The 21,641-nt window shown below is 40.2% G+C and overlaps 1 protein-coding gene across 2 annotated transcripts in view; it reads left to right on the top strand.

The window, feature by feature from the left end:
- LOC128692989 (uncharacterized) overlaps positions 1–21,641 on the top strand; it is a 324,486-nt gene that overhangs the window by 272,728 nt on the left and 30,117 nt on the right. For both annotated transcript variants that reach the window (XM_053782420.2, XM_070081996.1), the window contains one exon: positions 4,173–4,388. In XM_053782420.2, the coding sequence (XP_053638395.2) occupies positions 4,173–4,388 (216 nt within the window). The remainder of the gene's footprint in view (positions 1–4,172; positions 4,389–21,641) is intronic.

Below are 21,641 nucleotides of genomic sequence, written 5' to 3'. Positions count from 1 at the left end.
CCTACACATGTGACCCACACCTCCCTCTAACCTACACAGGTGACCCACACCTCCCTCTAACCTACACAGGTGACCCACACCTCCCTCTAACCTACACAGGTGACCCACACCTCCCTCTAACCTACACATGTGACCCACACCTCCCTCTAACCTACACATGTGACCCACACCTCCCTCTAACCTACACAGGTGACCCACACCTCCCTCTAACCTACACAGGTGACCCACAGCTCCCTCTAGCCTACACAGGTGACCAACACCTCCCTCTAACCTACACAGGTGACCCACAGCTCCCTCGAACCTACACACGTGACCCACAGCTCCCTCTAGCCTACACACGTGACCCACAGCTCCCTCTAACCTACACACGTGACCCACAGCTTCCTCTAACTGGAGCAGAGGCACAGTCATTGGCCTCTACTCCAGAACAACAGATATTAGAGCCAGCAAATAAAACTCTCTCTAAATTTCACCAATACAACGACATTCGTCTTTGCAAACATACAGAGTCTAAAGCCGTCAACAAACAACAAAATCCCTTGCATCAAGGAGCTACTCACGGAGTCAAATGCAATGTTTGCAGCATTCAGAGAGACCCACACAAAGGATCATTTTGACAACGAAATATAGATCCCAGGTTATAACCTATTCAGATGCGACAGACTAAACAGGTAACAAGGGGAGGTAGGATGGCCTGTACGTCACAGATCACAACATAATAGAGGTACAGACATGTATACACAAGGCTCCGGACCAGCAGAATGTGATCAATCATGAGGGTGTCTTCACAAAATTAAATTTCAATAACAAATTCATACACTGGGATCAATTCAACCATGTCCTAAATGAAACAAGCTGGGAAGATATCCTAAACAACACAGATCCGAACATTTGCCTAGAAAAAATAAACTCTGTGGTTCTTGAGATCTGCTCAAGGCACATTCCATTAAGAAAAAGAAAGAGAAGATGTAAACTAGAAAGAGAAAAATGCTTCCTATACAGAGGAAGGGAAGAGTCACAGAGCTGCTGAGTGGGGTCAATATAACTGAAATACGAAGGGAAGCACTGGTCAATGAAATTGCAAATATCGAACTTAAGCTGAAGGAATCTTATAGGAGACAAGAATCACAGGAAGAACTAAAAGCCATAAAGGAAATTGAAAAAAAAAATACTTCTTTTATGCCAAATCTAAGGAAAAAACCTCCAATATTGGGCACCTGCTTTGGCGGGATGGGACATACACAGATGACAGCCAAGAAATGAGATACTAAACAAAACATACCACGGGAGGAAATAGAACCCGCGATCAGAGTCTCAAAACTCCAGACTATGGCTAACGCGACGGTCCAGAGTTTTGAGACTCTCTGATCGCGGGTTCTATTCCCGCCCGTGGTATGGTTTGTTTGCAATCGTGTCATTACGATTTCGTGAGTCATGTTGAGATACTAAAGTCCCAATACGACTCAGTGTTCAGCGAGCCGCCCAGACTAAGGGTCGACAATCCAAATGATTTTTTTATGAACGAGACCCAAAATTTGGTTATCTGAAAAATCTCGGATATTATCCTAACACCACAAGACTTTGAAAAGGCAATAAATGACATGCCCATGCACTCTGCCCCAGACCCAGACTCATGGAACTCCGTGTTCATCAAGAACTGCAAGAAGCCTTTGTCGCATGCCTTCAGCATTCTATGGAGAGGGAGTATGAACACAAGGGTCATCCCACACTCACTAAAAACAACATAGTCCCGCTCTACAAACGTGGCAGTAAAGCGACTACAAAGAACTACAGACAGATAGCACTAACATCCCATATCATAAAAATCTTTGAAAGGGTTCTAAGCAGCAAGATCACCAACCACCTAGATATCAATCAGTTACACAGCCCAGAGCAACACGGTTTTAGAGCAGGTCGCTCCTGCCTGTCCCAGTTACTGGCTCACTATGACAAGGTCCTGGATGCTGTAAAGGATAAACAAAATACAGATATAGTATACAAAAACTTTGCAAAAGCTTTCGACAAGTGTGACCATGGTGTAATAGCGCACAAAATGTGTGATGAAGGAATAACAGGAAAAGTTGGTAGATGGATCTACAACTTCCTGACAAATAGAACACAAAGAGTAATAGTAAACAGAGTAAAGTCTGAGGCAGCCACGGTAAAAAACTCTGTTCCACAAGGCACAGTACTCGCTCCCATTCTATTCCTCATTATCATTTCTGACATAGACAGAGATGTAAGCCATAGCTCCGTGTCTTCCTTTGTGGATGACACCAGGATCACCATGGCAGTGACCTCCATCGAAGACACTGCGAGACTCCGAGTGGACATCAACCAAATCTTCAAATGGGCCACTCAAAACAATATGAAGTTCAACGAGGAGAAATTTCAACTACTCAGATATGGAAAACTTGAGGAAATTAAAACTGTATCAGGGTATACGGCAAATTCTAACCATACAATAGAGCGGAAAAGTAATGTGAAGGACCTGGGAGTGATAATGTCATAGGATCTCGCCTTCAAAGACCACAACAATGTATCTACCTCATCTGCTAGGAAAATGACAGGATGGATAATGAGAACCTTCAAAACTAGGGATGCCAAGCCCGTGATGAGTCTCTTCAAATCGCTTGTTCTCTCTAGGCTGGAATACTGCTGTACACTAACGGCCCCCTTCAAGACAGGGAAAGTTACTGACCTGGAAAGTGTACAAAGAACTTTCACGGCACACATAAGTACTGGGAACGGTTGAAGGCTCTTGATCTGTATTCCCTGGAGCGCATTATTATTATTATAATCAAGGGGGAAGCGCTAAACCCGGAGGATTATACAGCGCCTGGGGGGGGAGATGTGGAAGGCATTCAGGCTTAATTCGGGGAACTGGAGCACAGATCCAATTCCCTAAATCAAGAGCTCCTCACCAACATCAAGGAACCTTCCTTGAGGGGCCCTGGAGCGCAGGCGAGAGAGATACACGATAATATACACCTGGAAAATCCTAGAGAGATTAGTACCAAACTTGCACACGAAAATTACAACCTATGAAAGCAAAAGACTCGGCAGGAGATGCAACATCCCCCAGTAAAAAGCGGGGGCGCCGCGAGTACACTGAAAGACACACAGTAAGTGTCCGGGGCCCAAGACTGTTCAACTGTCTTCCAGTATACATGACGGGGATTACCAATAGACCCCTGGCTGTCTTCAAGAAGGCACTGGACAAGCACCTAAAGTCAGTACCTGACCAACCAGGCTGTGGCTCGTACGTCAGTTTGCGAGCGGTCAGCAGTAACAGCCTGGTTGATCAGACCTTGATCCACCACGAGGTCTGGTCTCAGACCGAGCCGCGGGGGCGTTGACCCCTGAAATTTTCTCCAGGTAAACCCACATATGTGACCCATAGCTCCCTCTAGCCCACACATGTGACCCACAATTCCCTGTAACCCACAAGTGACCCATATCTCCTAATCCGCACATATGACACACAGCTCCCTCTGATCCCCACGTGACCCACATCTCCATGTAACCAACACACGTGACCCAGAGGTCCCTCTAACCCACAAGTGTGGTTATAAGAGCTAAATCTGACGACAGTAGAGGACAGAAAGACGAGAGGCGACATGGTTTACAACGTACAAAATACTGAGAGGAAGTGAGAGAGTAGAGAGGGAGTACAAGAGGTCACAGCTGAAGTTAACAACACAGATGATTCACAGCAATGTTAGGAAATACTTCTTTAGCCTTAGAGTGGTTAGGAGATGGAATGACCTAAACAGCTAAGTAGTAGAGGCAGATCCGCACACAGCTTTAAGAATAGGTATGATAGGACTCACGTAGCCAGGAGAGAATGAACCCAGCAGCGGTTTGCAGAGAGGCTGGGTCAGGAGCTGAAGATCGACACCTACAACCTCAATTAGGTGAGTGCACGTGGCTTACTGCTGCCTATAACCCATACTATGTGACCCACAAGCTGCCTGTAACCCATACCATGTAACCCACTGCTACCTGTAACCTATACAATGTAACCCACTGCTGCCTGTAACCCATACCATGTAATCCACTGCTACCTGTAACTCACAGCTGCCTGTAACCCACACACCTGACCTAGTTCTGTCCTTTGTTTCACATATTGCCCCACAAACGTGGCTTACATCTGCCTCTACCCCACACAGGTGCCCAACCCCAGGAGTCGGGAAGTGAAGGCAGCCAAGAGCTTGAGCATCATCGTGCTCTTCTTCATGGTGAGTTGGTTCCCACTGTACACCATCAACTGTGTGCAGGCCTTCTGCACCGACTGCCAGGTGGAACCTAACCTCATGTTCTTCACCATCATCCTCAGCCACCTCAACTCTGCCATCAACCCCTTCCTCTATGCCTACCATATGAAGGTAACTTGTATTATTATTATTATTATTATTATTATTATTATTATTATTATTACATTCGTGAGGTCAGTGTTACACAAGTAAGGTTCATACTACTGTCTTTTCAAGGGGAACTGTAAAACCCGTATGGGTCACACAGCACCTGGGGAATGTAAGGCAATCAGGTTCGTTCCGAGCAAGGGAATGTTGGCTTCAATTTCATGAATAAGCATATAACGGCGGACTGACACACCTGTGACCAGAATCTAGAGATAGGACGCTTAACCTACAAGGGTCATACAGCGCAGCAGAGCAGGGAAGGGTGCTGGGGTAGAGGGTAGCAAGAGGGAGAGGTAGAAAAAACTGTGAGGAATGCTAGAGGCATCAAGGGCTAGTTAATTAGGCTGGGAATCTACATCAGTGGGAGTTTCAGTGAGGTGAACATTAAATGTAGTACATCATCGAGTTGACAGAGTGGTCAAAACAAAGTGCAAGTGTTGTCTCATAAGTGCAAGTGTTGTCTGATAAGTGCAAGTGTTGTCTCATAAGTGCAAGTGTTGTCTGATAAGTTCAAGTGTTGTCTGATAAGTGCAAGTGTTGTCTGATAAGTTCAAGTGTTGTCTGATAAGTGCAAGTGTTGTCTGATAAGTGCAAGTGTTGTCTGATAAGTGCAAGTGTTGTCTGATAAGTGCAAGTGTTGTCTGATAAGTGCAAGTGTTGTCTGATAAGTGCAAGTGTTGTCTGATAAGTGCAAGTGTTGTCTGATAAGTGGGGACAATCAGATGCTAAACTGCCAATATAAATTAGCAACCCCCACAAAGAAGGACCTGGTGACTTTCCAAGATATATCCAATAACCGTGTGTCCGGTACGTAATAACTACTGTTACTCACATCTAGCGCAGTTGTTATTAAAAAATCACAATAATTATGGTGAGAATGTGGTATAGGATTTCTTTTAATCAGGGAAAAAAGCTAAACCCATAGGGGTCAAGCAGAATCTTATTAATGGGGCAATCATGTTCAGTCTTAAGACAGCACAGGAAGACAGCCAGAAAAGGTAATTTTCCCTGAAAAAAAGAGGAGGGATTCTGAAATGCAGAAATCAACAGGAAAAGTTTGAAAGACCATTGGTGAGGACAGCAGATTCACCACAGATGTAGCAAAATAAAACCAACATTAGACACAGACATGTGAGGAACCAATGGACTGGACTGCTTGCGGTAGTCACCAAGTTTGACACAATAACAAATGAGGAAGAAGATACAGTAATGATGATGGCGGGGGAAAGTTCATATGAATATGACAATACAGACCGATGCTAATAACCGTCCATGAATCACGCAGTGGGGGGGGGGGAGTCCCACTCTATCTTTGTATTTGGCACTAATGGTGTACACTGTAGTACACTGTAGTATACTGTAGTACACTGTAGTATACTGTAGTACACTGTAGTACACTGTAGTACACTGTAGTATACTGTAGTACACTGTAGTATACTGTAGTATACTGTAGTACACTGTAGTACACTGTAGTATACTGTAGTACACTGTAGTATACTGTAGTACACTGTAGTACACTGTAGTATACTGTAGTACACTGTAGTATACTGTAGTACACTGTAGTACACTGTAGTATACTGTAGTACACTGTAGTACACTGTAGTATACTGTAGTACACTGTAGTACACTGTAGTACACTGGAGTATACTGTAGTACACTGTAGTACACTGTAGTATACTGTAGTATACTGTAGTACACTGTAGTACACTGTAGTACACTGTAGTACACTGCAGTATACTGTAGTACACTGTAGTACACTGTAGTATACTGTAGTACACTGTAGTACACTGTAGTATACTGTAGTACACTGTAGTACACTGTAGTATACTGTAGTATACTGTAGTATACTGTAGTACACTGTAGTACACTGTAGTATACTGTAGTACACTGTAGTATACTGTAGTATACTGTAGTACACTGTAGTACACTGTAGTATACTGTAGTACACTGTAGTATACTGTAGTACACTGTAGTACACTATAGTATACTGTAGTATACTGTAGTACACTGTAGTACACTGTAGTACACTGTAGTATACTGTAGTACACTGTAGTATACTGTAGTACACTGTAGTACACTGTAGTATACTGTAGTACACTGTAGTATACTGTAGTACACTGTAGTACACTGTAGTATACTGTAGTACACTGTAGTACACTGTAGTATACTGTAGTACACTGTAGTATACTGTAGTACACTGTAGTACACTGTAGTATACTGTAGTACACTGTAGTACACTGTAGTATACTGTAGTACACTGTAGTACACTGTAGTACACTGTAGTATACTGTAGTACACTGTAGTACACTGTAGTACACTGTAGTATACTGTAGTATACTGTAGTATACTGTAGTACACTATAGTACACTGTAGTATACTGCAGTACACTGTAGTATACTTTAGTATACTGTAGTACACTGTAGTACACTGTAGTACACTGTAGTATACTGTAGTACACTGTAGTATACTGTAGTACACTGTAGTACACTGTAGTATACTGTAGTATACTGTAGTACACTGTAGTACACTGTAGTACACTGTAGTATACTGTAGTACACTGTAGTATACTGTAGTACACTGTAGTACACTGTAGTATACTGTAGTACACTGTAGTACACTGTAGTACACTGTAGTATACTGTAGTACACTGTAGTACACTGTAGTATACTGTAGTACACTGTAGTACACTGTAGTATACTGTAGTATACTGTAGTACACTGTAGTACACTGTAGTACACTGTAGTATACTGTAGTATACTGTAGTACACTGTAGTATACTGTAGTATACTGTAGTATACTGTAGTACACTGTAGTATACTGTAGTATACTGTAGTACACTGTAGTATACCCTTAGTATACTGTAGTATACTGTAGTACACTGTAGTACACTGTAGTACACAGTAGTATACTGTAGTATACTGTAGTATACTGTAGTACACTGTAGTACACTGTAGTATACTGTAGTATACTGTAGTATACTGTAGTACACTGTAGTACACTGTAGTATACTGTAGTATACAGTAGAACACTGTAGTATACTGTAGTATACTGTAGTACACTGTAGTATACTGTAGTACACTGTAGGACACTGTAGTACACTGTATACTGTAGTACACTGTAGTATACTGTAGTACACTGTAGTATACTGTAGTACACTGTAGTATACTGTAGTACACTGTAGTACACTGTAGTATACGGTAGTACACTGTAGGGCATTGTAGTACACTGTATACTGAAGTACACTGTAGTACACTGTATACTGTAGTACACTGTAGTATACTGTAGTACACTGTAGTATACTGTAGTATACTGTAGTATACTGTAGTACACTGTAGTATACGGTAGTACACTGTAGGACACTGTATTACACTGTATACTGTAGTACACTGTTGGACACTGTAGTACACTGTATACTGTAGTACACTGTAGTATACTGTAGTACACTGTAGTATACTGTAGTACACTGTAGTATACTGTAGTACACTGTAATATACTGTAGTATACTGTATTATACTGTAGTACACTGTAGTATACGGTAGTACACTGTAGGACACTGTAGTACACTGTATACTGTAGTACACTGTAGTATACTGTAGTACACTGTTGTATACTGTAGTACACTGTGGTATACTGTAGTATAATGTAGTACACTGTAGTACACTGTAGTATACAGTAGTACACTGTAGTATACTTTAGTATACTGTAGTATACTGTAGTACACTGTAGTATAATGTAGTATACTGTAGTACACTGTAGTACACTGTAGTACACTGTAGTATACTGTAGTACACTGTAGTATACTGTAGTACACTGTAGTATACTGTAGTACACTGAAGTATAGTGCACTGTAGTACACTGTAGTACACTGTAGTACACTGTAGTATACTGTAGTACACTGTAGTATACTGTAGTACACTGTAGTACACTGTAGTACACTGTAGTATACTGTAGTACACTGTAGTATACTGTAGTACACTGTAGTATAGTACACTGTAGTACACTGTAGTACGCTGTAGTACACTGTAGTACACTGCAGTATACTGTATTATCCTGTAGTACACTGTAGTACACTGTAGTACACTGTAGTATACTGTAGTACACTGTAGTACACTGTAGTATACTGTAGTGCACTGTAGTACACTGTAGTACACTGTAGTATACTGTAGTACACTGTAGTGTACTGTAGTACACTGTAGTACACTGTAGTATACTGTAGTACACTGTAGTATACTGTAGTACACTGTAGTATACTACACTTTAGTACACTGTAGTACGCTGTAGTACACTGTAGTACACTGTAGTATACTGTAGTATGCTGTAGTACACTGTAGTACACAGTAGTACACTGTACTATACTGTAATACACTGTAGTATACTGTAGTACACTGTAGTATACTGTAGTACACTGTAGTATAGTACACTGTAGTACACTGCAGTACGCTGTAGTACACTGTAGTACATTGTAGTATACTGTAGTATGTAGTACACTGCAGTACACTGTAGTACACTGTAGTATACTGTAGTACACTGTAGTATAGTACAATGTAGTACACTGTAGTATACTGCAGTACACGGTAGTACACTGTAGTATACTGTATTATGCTGTAGTACACAGTAGTACACTGTAGTACACTGTAGTATACTGTAGTATACTGTAGTATAGTACACTGTAGTACACTGTATTACACTGTAGTATACTGTAGTACACTGTAGTACACTGTAGTATAGTACACTGTAGTACACTGTAGTACGCTGTAGTACACTGTAGTACACTGTAGTATACTGTAGTATGCTGTAGTACACTGTAGTACACTGTAGTACACTGTAGTGTACTGTAGTACACTGTAGTATACTGTAGTACACTGTAGTGCACTGTAGTACACTGTAGTACACTGTAGTATACTGTAGTACACTGTAGTACACTGTAGTGTACTGTAGTACACTGTAGTACACTGTAGTACACTGTAGTACACTGTAGTATACTGTAGTACACTGTAGTATAGTACACTTTAGTACACTGTAGTACGCTGTAGTACACTGTAGTACACTGTAGTATACTGTAGTATGCTGTAGTACACTGTAGTACACTGTACTATACTGTAGTACACTGTAGTATACTGTAGTACACTGTAGTATACTGTAGTACACTGTAGTATAGTACACTGTAGTACACTGTAGTACGCTGTAGTACACTGTAGTACACTGTAGTATACTGTAGTATGCTGTAGTACACTGTAGAACACTGTAGTACATTGTAGTATACTGTAGGATGCTGTAGTATACTGTAGTACACTGTAGTACACTGTAGTACGCTGTAGTATACTGTAGTACACTGTAGTACACTGTAGTACACTGTAGTATACTGTAGTATGCTGTAGTACACTGTAGTACACTGTAGTACACTGTAGTATACTGTAGTACACTGTAGTATACTGTAGTACACTGTATTACACTGTAGTACACTGTAGTATACTGTAGTACACTGTAGTACACTGTAGTGTACTGTAGTACACTGTAGTACACTGTAGTACACTTTAGTATACAGTAGTACACTGTAGTACACTGTAGTACACTGTAGTATACTGTAGTACACTGTAGTATACTGTAGTACACTGTAGTACACTGTAGTACACTGTAGTATACTGTAGTACACTGTACTATACTGTAGTACACTGTAGTATAGTACACTCTAGTACACTGTAGTACACTGTACTATACTGTAGTACACTGTAGTATACTGTAGTACACTGTAGTATAGTACACTGTAGTACGCTGTAGTACACTGTAGCACACTGTAGTATACTGTAGTATGCTGTAGTACACTGTAGTACACTGTAGTATACTGTAGTACACTGTAGTATAGTACACTGTAGTACACTGTAGTACGCTGTAGTATACTGTAGTACACTGTAGTACACTGTAATATACTGTAGTACACTGTAGCATACTGTATTACACTGTAGTACACTGTAATATACTGTAGTACACTCTAGTATACTGTAGTACACTGTAGTACAATGTAGTACACTGTAGTACACTGTAGAACACTATAGCACACTGTAGTATAATGTAGTACACTATAGTGTACTGTAGTACACTGTAGTATACTGTAGTGCACTGTAGTACAATGTAGTACACTGTAGTACACTGTAGAACACTGTAGTACACTGTAGTACACTGTAGTACACTGTAGTACACTGTAGTATACTGTAGTATACTGTAGTGTACTGTAGTACACTAGTATACTGTAGTATACTGTAGTACACTGTAGTATGCTGTAGTACACTGTAGTTCAATGTAGTACACTGTAGTACACTGTAATACACTGCAGTACACTGTAGAACACTGTAGTACACTGTAGTACACTAGAGTACACTGTAGTACACTGTAGCATACTGTAGCATACTGTAGTACACTGTAGTATACTGTAGTACACTGTAGTATACTGTAGTATACTGTAGTACACTGTAGTATACTGTAGTATACTGTAGTACACTGTAGTACACTGTAGTACACTGCAGTACACTGTATTATACTGTAGTACACTGTAGTACACTGTAGTATACTGTAGCATACTGTAGTATACTGTAGTATACTGTAGTACACTGTAGTACACTGTAGTACACTGTAGTATACTGTAGTATACTGTAGTATACTGTAGTACACTGTAGCACACTGTAGTATACTGTAGTACACTGTAGTATACTGTAGTATACTGTAGTACACTGTAGTACACTGTAGTATACTGTAGTATACTAAAGTACACTGTATTACACTGTAGTACACTGTAGTACACTGTAGTATACTGTAGTATACTGTAGTACACTGTAGTACACTGTAGTGTACTGTAGTGTACTGTAGTATACTGTAGTATACTGTAGTACACTGTAGTACACTGTAGTATACTGGAGTACACTGTAGTACACTGTAGTACACTGTAGTATACTGTACTACACTGTAGTACACTGTAGTATACTGTAGTATACTATAGTACACTGTAGTACACTGTAGTATACTGTAGTAATCTGTAGTACACTGTAGTACACTGTAGTACACTGTAGTATAATGTAGTATACTGTAGTACACTGTAGTACACTGTAGTACACTGTAGTACACTGTAGTATACTGTAGTATACTGTAGTATAGTACACTGTAGTACACTGTATTACACTGTAGTATACTGTAGTACACTGTAGTATAGTACACTGTAGTACACTGTAGTACGCTGTAGTACACTGTAGTACACTGTAGTATACTGTAGTATGCTGTAGTACACTGTAGTACACTGTAGTACACTGTAGTGTACTGTAGTACACTGTAGTATACTGTAGTACACTGTAGTGCACTGTAGTACACTGTAGTACACTGTAGTATACTGTAGTACACTGTAGTACACTGTAGTGTACTGTAGTACACTATAGTACACTGTAGTACACTGTAGTATACTGTAGTACACTGTAGTATAGTACACTTTAGTACACTGTAGTACGCTGTAGTACACTGTAGTACACTGTAGTATACTGTAGTATGCTGTAGTACACTGTAGTACACTATACTATACTGTAGTACACTGTAGTATACTGTAGTACACTGTAGTATACTGTAGTACACTGTAGTATAGTACACTGTAGTACACTGTAGTACGCTGTAGTACACTGTAGTACACTGTAGTATACTGTAGTATGCTGTAGTACACTGTAGAACACTGTAGTACATTGTAGTATACTGTAGGATGCTGTAGTATACTGTAGTACACTGTAGTACACTGTAGTACGCTGTAGTATACTGTAGTACACTGTAGTACACTGTAGTACACTGTAGTATACTGTAGTATGCTGTAGTACACTGTAGTACACTGTAGTACACTGTAGTACACTGTAGTATACTGTAGTACACTGTAGTATACTGTAGTACACTGTATTACACTGTAGTACACTGTAGTATACTGTAGTACACTGTAGTACACTGTAGTGTACTGTAGTACACTGTAGTACACTGTAGTACACTTTAGTATACAGTAGTACACTGTAGTACACTGTAGTACACTGTAGTATACTGTAGTACACTGTAGTATACTGTAGTACACTGTAGTACACTGTAGTACACTGTAGTATACTGTAGTACACTGTACTATACTGTAGTACACTGTAGTATAGTACACTCTAGTACACTGTAGTACACTGTACTATACTGTAGTACACTGTAGTATACTGTAGTACACTGTAGTATAGTACACTGTAGTACGCTGTAGTACACTGTAGCACACTGTAGTATACTGTAGTATGCTGTAGTACACTGTAGTACACTGTAGTATACTGTAGTACACTGTAGTATAGTACACTGTAGTACACTGTAGTACGCTGTAGTATACTGTAGTACACTGTAGTACACTGTAATATACTGTAGTACACTGTAGCATACTGTATTACACTGTAGTACACTGTAATATACTGTAGTACACTCTAGTATACTGTAGTACACTGTAGTACAATGTAGTACACTGTAGTACACTGTAGAACACTATAGCACACTGTAGTATAATGTAGTACACTATAGTGTACTGTAGTACACTGTAGTATACTGTAGTGCACTGTAGTACAATGTAGTACACTGTAGTAAACTGTAGAACACTGTAGTACACTGTAGTACACTGTAGTACACTGTAGTACACTGTAGTATACTGTAGTATACTGTAGTGTACTGTAGTACACTAGTATACTGTAGTATACTGTAGTACACTGTAGTATGCTGTAGTACACTGTAGTTCAATGTAGTACACTGTAGTACACTGTAATACACTGCAGTACACTGTAGAACACTGTAGTACACTGTAGTACACTAGAGTACACTGTAGTACACTGTAGCATACTGTAGCATACTGTAGTACACTGTAGTATACTGTAGTACACTGTAGTATACTGTAGTATACTGTAGTACACTGTAGTATACTGTAGTATACTGTAGTACACTGTAGTACACTGTAGTACACTGCAGTACACTGTATTATACTGTAGTACACTGTAGTACACTGTAGTATACTGTAGCATACTGTAGTATACTGTAGTACACTGTAGTACACTGTAGTATACTGTAGTATACTGTAGTATACTGTAGTACACTGTAGTACACTGTAGCACACTGTAGTATACTGTAGTACACTGTAGTATACTGTAGTATACTGTAGTACACTGTAGTACACTGTAGTATACTGTAGTATACTGTAGTACACTGTATTACACTGTAGTACACTGTAGTACACTGTAGTATACTGTAGTATACTGTAGTACACTGTAGTACACTGTAGTGTACTGTAGTGTACTGTAGTATACTGTAGTATACTGTAGTACACTGTAGTACAGTGTAGTATACTGTACTACACTGTAGTACACTGTAGTATACTGTAGTATACTATAGTACACTGTAGTACACTGTAGTATACTGTAGTAATCTGTAGTACACTGTAGTACACTGTAGTACACTGTAGTATAATGTAGTATACTGTAGTACACTGTAGTATACTGTAGTACACTGTAGTACACTGTAGAACACTGTAGTATACTGTAGTATACTGTAGTACACTGTAGTACACTGTAGTATACTGTAGTACACTGTAGTACACTGTAGTATACTGTAGTATACTGTAGTATACTGTAGTACACTGTAGTACACTGTAGTACACTGTAGTACACTGTAGTACATTGTATTATACTGTAGTATACTGTAGGATACTGTAGTACACTGTAGTACACTGTAGTATACTGTAGTACACTGTAGAATACTGTAGTATACTGTAGTACACTGTAGTACACTGTAGTATACTGTAGTACACTGTAGTACACTGTAGTATACTGTAGTATACTGTAGTACACTGTAGTACAGTGTAGTACACTGTAATACACTGTAGTACACTGTAGTACACTGTAGTATACTGTAGTACACTGCAGTATACCGTAGTATACTGTAGTATACTGTATTATACTGTAGTACACTGTAGTATACTGTAGTACACTGTAGTACACTGTAGTACACTGTAGTATACTGTAGTATACTGTAGTACACTGTAGTACACTGTAGTACACTGTAGTATACTGTAGTGTACTGTAGTATACTGTAGTACACTGTAGTATACTGTAGTACACTGTAGTACACTGTAGTACACTGTAGTACACTGTAGTACACTGTAGTACACTGTAGTACGCTGTAGTACACTGTAGTACACTGTAGTATACTGTAGTATTCTGTAGTACACTGTAGTACACTGTAGTACACTGTAGTACGCTGTAGTACACTGTAGTACACTGTAGTACACTGTAGTATACTGTAGTACACTGTAGTACACTGTAGTACGCTGTAGTACACTGTAGTATACTGTAGTATACTGTAGTACACTGTAGTACACTGTAGTACGCTGTAGTACACTGTAGTACACTGTAGCATACTGTAGTACACTGTAGTACACTGTAGTGCACTGTAGTATACTGTAGTACACTGTAGTACACTGTAGTATACTGTAGTACACTGTAGTATACTGTAGTATACTGTAGTACACTGTAGTACACTGTAGTACGCTGTAGTACACTGTAGTACACTGTAGCATACTGTAGTACACTGTAGTACACTGTAGCACACTGTAGTATACTGTAGTACACTGTAGTACACTGTAGTACACTGTAGTACACTGTAGTACATTGTAGTACGCTGTAGTACACTGTAGTACACTGTAGTACACTGTAGTATACTGTAGTATACTGTAGTACACTGTAGTACACTGTAGTATACTGTAGTATACTGTAGTATACTGTAGTACACTGTAGAATACTGTAGTATACTGTAGTATACTGTAGTACACTGTAGTACACTGTAGTATACTGTAAGATAAGATAAGATAAGATAAGATTTCGTTCGGATTTTTAACCCCGGAGGGTTAGCCACCCAGGATAACCCAAGAAAGTCAGTGCGTCATCGAGGACTGTCTAACTTATTTCCATTGGGGTCCTTAATCTTGTCCCCCAGGATGCGACCCACATCAGTCGACTAACACCCAGGTACCTATTTGCTGCTAGGTGAACAGGACAACAGGTGTAAGGAAACGTGTCGAATGTTTCCACCCGCCGGGAATCGAACCCGGGCCCTCCGTGTGTGAAGCGGGAGCTTTAGCCACCAGGCCACTGTAGTATACTGTAGTACACTGTAGTATACTGTAGTATACTGTAGTACACTGTAGTACACTGTAGTACACTGTAGTGTACTGTAGTATACTGTAGTACACTGTAGTGTACTGTAGTATACTGTAGTACACTGTAGTATACTGTAGTACACTGTAGTATACTGTAGTACACTGTAGTATACTGTAGTATACTGTAGTATACTGTAGTATACTGTAGTATACTGTAGTACACTGTAGTATACTGTAGTACACTGTAGTGTACTGTAGTATACTGTAGTAGACTGTAGTATACTGTAGTACACTGTAGTGTACTGTAGTACACTGTAGTACACTGTAGTGTACTGTAGTATACTGTAGTACACTGTAGTATACTGTAGTACACTGTAGTGTACTGTAGTATACTGTAGTACACTGTAGTATACTGTAGTATACTGTAGTACACTGTAGTATACTGTAGTATACTGTAGTACACTGTAGTATACTGTAGTACACTGTAGTACACTGTAGTACACTGTAGTATACTGTAGTACACTGTAGTGTACTGTAGTACACTGTAGTACACTGTAGTATACTGTAGTACACTGTAGTACACTGTAGTATACTGTAGTACACTGTAGTATACTGTAGTATACTGTAGTACACTGTAGTATACTGTAGTACACTGTAGTACACTGTAGTACACTGTAGTATACTGTAGTACACTGTAGTACACTGTAGTGTACTGTAGTACACTGTAGTACACTGTAGTACACTGTAGTACACTGTAGTACACTGTAGTATACTGTAGTACACTGTAGTATACTGTAGTACACTGTAGTACACTGTAGTACACTGTAGTATACTGTAGTACACTGTAGTACACTGTAGTATACTGTAGTACACTGTAGTGTACTGTAGTACACTGTAGTACACTGTAGTACACTGTAGTATACTGTAGTACACTGTAGTGTACTGTAGTATACTATAGTAGCAAGAATGTATATCATTTGAAATGCTGAAAGAAAACAAACGCAAGTCCATAGTTTGCATACGTACTTTTGACTGGATATTACCAAATGTTCCCTGATAGACACAATATTACCAAATGTTCCCTGATAGACACAATATTACCAAATGTTCCCTGATAGACACAATATTACCAAATGTTCCCTGATAGACACAATATTACCAAATGTTCCCTGATAGACACAATATTACCAAATGTTCCCTGATAGACACAATATTACCAAGATGTTCCCTGATAGACACAATATTACCAAATGTTCCCTGATAGACACAATATTACCAAAATGTTCCCTGATAGACACAATATTACCAAATGTTCCCTGATAGACACAATATTACCAAGATGTTCCCTGATAGACACAATATTACCAAATGTTCCCTGATAGACACAATATTACCAAATGTTCCCTGATAGACACAATATTACCAAAATGTTCCCTGATAGACACAATATTACCAAAATGTTCCCTGATAGACACAATATTACCAAAATGTTCCCTGATAGACACAATATTACCAAAATGTTCCCTGATAGACACAATATTACCAAAATGTTCCCTGATAGCCACAATATTACCAAGATGTTCCCTGATAGACACAATATTACCAAAATGTTCCCTGATAGACACAATATTACCAAGATGTTCCCTGATAGACACAATATTACCAAATGTTCCCTGATAGACACAATATTACCAAAATGTTCCCTGATAGACACAATATTACCAAAATGTTCCCTGATAGACACAATATTACCAAAATGTTCCCTGATAGACACAATATTACCAAGATGTTCCCTGATAGACACAATATTTCCAAAATGTTCCTTGATAGACACAATATTACCAAGATGTTCCCTGATAGACACAATATTACCAAATGTTCCCTGATAGACACAATATTACCAAAATGTTCCCTGATAGACACAATATTACCAAAATGTTCCCTGATAGACACAATATTACCAAAATGTTCCCTGATAGACACAATATTACCAAAATGTTCCCTGATAGACACAATATTACCATAATGTTCCCTGATAGACACAATATTACCAAAATGTTCCCTGATAGACACAATATTACCAAAATGCTCCCTGATAGACACAATCCCTGACAAAGTGTTATGAAATCCAGAAAGAGTAGTTGTAGAAAATAAAACCTTACTAGTTACCATAGTTAAGTTTGGACACGACTAAAGTCATCCATGTCAATGTAGAAACACTTGCCTGTCGGAACCCAGGAAAAGTTAAACAAAATTCCATGTAAATTTGGTCTAATATACATAGTTCTGTGGGATTTTTTATTAATTTAATTAAGGGATCACTAAATCTGTAGGAATCATATAGTGACTAAAGAAAGGTTGGCATTCAGGCTCGATCCAAGGAAGGGGAGGACAGGTAAAGTTCAAGGAGTTTTCGAGGATGTGTAGGATTGTCATAACACTCGATAAAGAGGCGAACAAATTTGACAACCCGGATTCATTATTATTATATTCAAAGAGAAGAACTAAACATACAAGGGTCATACAGTACAGTGGAGCAGGGAATAATGCAGGATTATAACGGAGCAAAGGTGGAGTGAACAATAGAGGGAGTTAGAAACAACTGTGAGGAATGCTAGAGGAAGGATGAACAAAGTTTGTGCAGTAAATCAGTTGCTGTTAAAAAATTAACGAGGGAGTCTGAATCAAAGGTGGGTCCGTCAGCATGGACGGAAGATAAAGAGCGTTAGTGATGACGTCGGAGGTAAATTCTGCGTGCCCGTTGATAGACTGGACAGTCCAATAGAGTATAAAGAACCAACGTGGAACCTGACAAGTCTCAGAGTCTGACAGGGCACCTCTCCATGAGATACCCTTGAGTAAAACGAGTGTGTCCGATGTGAAGATGCGAGAGCATAGTTTCCCAACCTCAGCATCAATAACAAGAAGTTGACCAGAAACCTAAACTTGGTTTGATAGAATGTAATTTGTCTTGTATATTTTCAGACCAACATTGTTACCAACAGTTGCGAAGGTTGTCAGAAAAATACAGCACAATAGTCTGTGAATGGAACATCTCTATATGAAACTGGACAGTCATGTACCGCTGACAGATAAGAGATAAGATTTTCTTCGGATTTTTAACCCTGGAGGGTTAGCCACCCAGGATAACCCAAGAAAGTCAGTGCGTCATCAAGGACTGTCTAACTTATTTCCATTGGAGTCCTCAATCTTATCCCCCAGGATGCGACCCACACCAGTCGACTAACACCCAGGAACCTATTTCCCACCTGGAATCGAACCTGGGCCCTCTGTGTGTGAAGCGGGAGCTTTAGCCAACTACTCCGTTATGGAAAACTGGAGGGGATAATAACTAGAACAGAGTATACTACAAACTCTGGCCGTAAAATAGAGTGGAAAACTAATGTAAGTGACCCGGGAGTAGTAATGTCTGAGGATCTCACTTTCAAGGATCACAACAGTGCCACGATCACAAGTGCAAAGAAAATGATAGGATGGATAATGATAACGTTCAAAACGAGAGATGCCAAGCCAATGATGATCCTTTTCAAATCACTTGTTCTCTCTAGGCTGGAATACTGCTGTACATTAACATCTCCGTTCAAAGTAGGTGAAATTGCAGATCTAGAGAGTGAACAGAGAACCTTTACTGAACGTATAAGTTCTGTCAAGCACCCGAACTACTGGGAACGCTTGGAAGCACTTGTCTTGTACTCGTTAGAACGCAGGAGAGAGAGATGTATCATAACCTACACTTGGAAAATCCTAGAAGGAATGGTCCCGAATCTGCACACAGAAGTCACTCCTTACGAAAGTAAAAGACTGGGCAGGCGATTCAAAATACCCCCAATTAAAAGTAGGGGCACCATTGGTACACTAAGAGAAAACACCATAAGTGTCTGGGGCCCAAGACTGTTCAACAGCCTCCCACCAAGCATAAGGGGAATTACCAATAAGCCCCTGGCTGCCTTCAAGAGGGAGCTGGACAGATACCTAAAGTCAGTGCCGGATCAGCCGGGCTGTGGTTCGTACGTTGGACTACGTGCGACCAGCAGTAACAGCCTGGTTTATCAGGCCCTGATCCACCGGGAGGCCTGGTCGTGGACTGGGCTGCGGGGGATGTTGATCCCCGGAATAACCTCCAGGTAGGCCACCGGGCCACTGTGTGTCTGCCAGCTGTGTCTGCCAGCTGTGTCTGCCAGCTGTGTCTGCCAGCTGTGTCTGCCAGCTGTGTCTGCCAGCTGTGTCTGCCAGCTGTGTCTGCCAGCTGTGTCTGCCAGCTGTCTGCCAGCTCATTGCTCTGTATGTCAACATGACCGGGGACCCAACAGAAAATAATTTCTTTGTTTCTGCTAGAGATGTGGCGTAACCAAAGTTGTATACGAAGGACCAGGGAATGAAGTGAATCAAATTTTTTTATAGCTTGCAAAGCGCTAAGGGAGTCTGAGACTACCACAAATGGCGAACCAGGTACAGATACGATACGTATAATTGCTACGAGAATTGCGTACAATTCGGCAGTAAAAATGCTAGCCAAGTCTAATAAATGCCCTCGCACTATGCTGTCCAGAAACACTGCTGCAAACCTAACACTGTCAGAAGATTTAGAACCATCAGTGTACACTGCAACGGCATGAGAAACAGACTGGAAGTGATTAAGAAAAAGAGAGCGAGAAGCAACTGTAGGTATTTGGACTTTCGTGCATGACAGTGGGGAAGAACAGACACGAACTGTCGGAGCCTCCCAAGAGGGAAGGGAAAAGTTAGATGCTACGTGAACATATAAAGGGGGTAACTGAAGAGAAGACAGGAGTGAATGTAGATGAAGAGAAAAGGGACGGAGTAAAGTTGAGTGATGAACAAACAATGAACCTCTACTAACATCCGTTACTATCCTATATATGGAAGGATTGTGAAGATCATGAGAGCGTACAAAATAGCAGAGGCAATGAGCATCACGGTGATCATTCAAGGATGGAATATTTGCCTCTGTGTATAGGCTCTCTACAGTTGAAAAGCAAAAAGCACCTAGGCATAAACGTAACCCCTAGTGATGGATGGGATAAAGGTTAGAAAGAGTTTCAGGAGAGGCCGCTGAATATATCTGGTCACCATAACCTAGTTCTGATAAAATGAGGGCTGAATGCAGTTGAAGGAGAGTTCAATGATCAGCTCCCCATGAAAGATGAGCGAGGGTTTTAAGGAGGTTCAACCAGTTATGATAAGTTGCCTTCAAGGAGGCAATGTGAGGTTTCCAGGATACGTGAGCCATACAAGTACAATGGAGTATCAGGTACGATAGAATGTCTAGTGAAAGTAGTTTGGTGTGTTTTAGTACTAGAAAATTTAAACCCATGAGTAGTGGCCCAATTGGAAACACGGTCGACAGCATGCTGGAGAGAAACTGCAATGAGGCGACAGTCAGCGCCTGCACAAGCTATAGCAAAGTCATCAGTATAGAGTGATGACCAAATATTAGATGGAAGAACAGATGCTAGATCATTTATAGCAAGGAGAAAAACTGTGGTGTTAGGAACACATCCCTGGGGGACACCTTCAGCTTGGACAAAGTCGGGGAAAGCACATCATTAACCCAAACACGGAAATGTCTCTCAGATAAGAAATTCTTAAGGAAAAACGGCAGATTACCTTAGAGACCTAAGGAGTGAACTTGGGGTAAGATGTTATATCTCCGAGTTGTCATATGCCTTCTCAAGATTAAAAATGACGGAGATAACTGAGTGGTTATTGGCCAAGGCATTACAAACATACGTATCTAAATGAGTAGAGCAGCTCTTTTGAAAGCCACATTGACTAGTGGAGAGACTATTGTCTCTCTAAGTATCACATCAAACGTCTATTTACCACATGTTCCATCACCTTGCAAACTGCATTGGTAAGAGGAATGGGACGATAGTGGAAGGCATAATGTCCCGAAGTACCTGGTTTACGAAAAGGTAGAACAATGGTAGATTTCCACAGTTGGGGAAGAACTCCTTGTGACCAAATAAGATTAAATAGACGTAAGAAGACAGCAAGGG

Source organism: Cherax quadricarinatus, chromosome 6, assembly GCF_038502225.1.
Source record: "Cherax quadricarinatus isolate ZL_2023a chromosome 6, ASM3850222v1, whole genome shotgun sequence".
Lineage (NCBI taxonomy): Eukaryota > Metazoa > Arthropoda > Malacostraca > Decapoda > Parastacidae > Cherax > Cherax quadricarinatus.
This window is presented reverse-complemented; position numbering and strand designations above follow the sequence as displayed.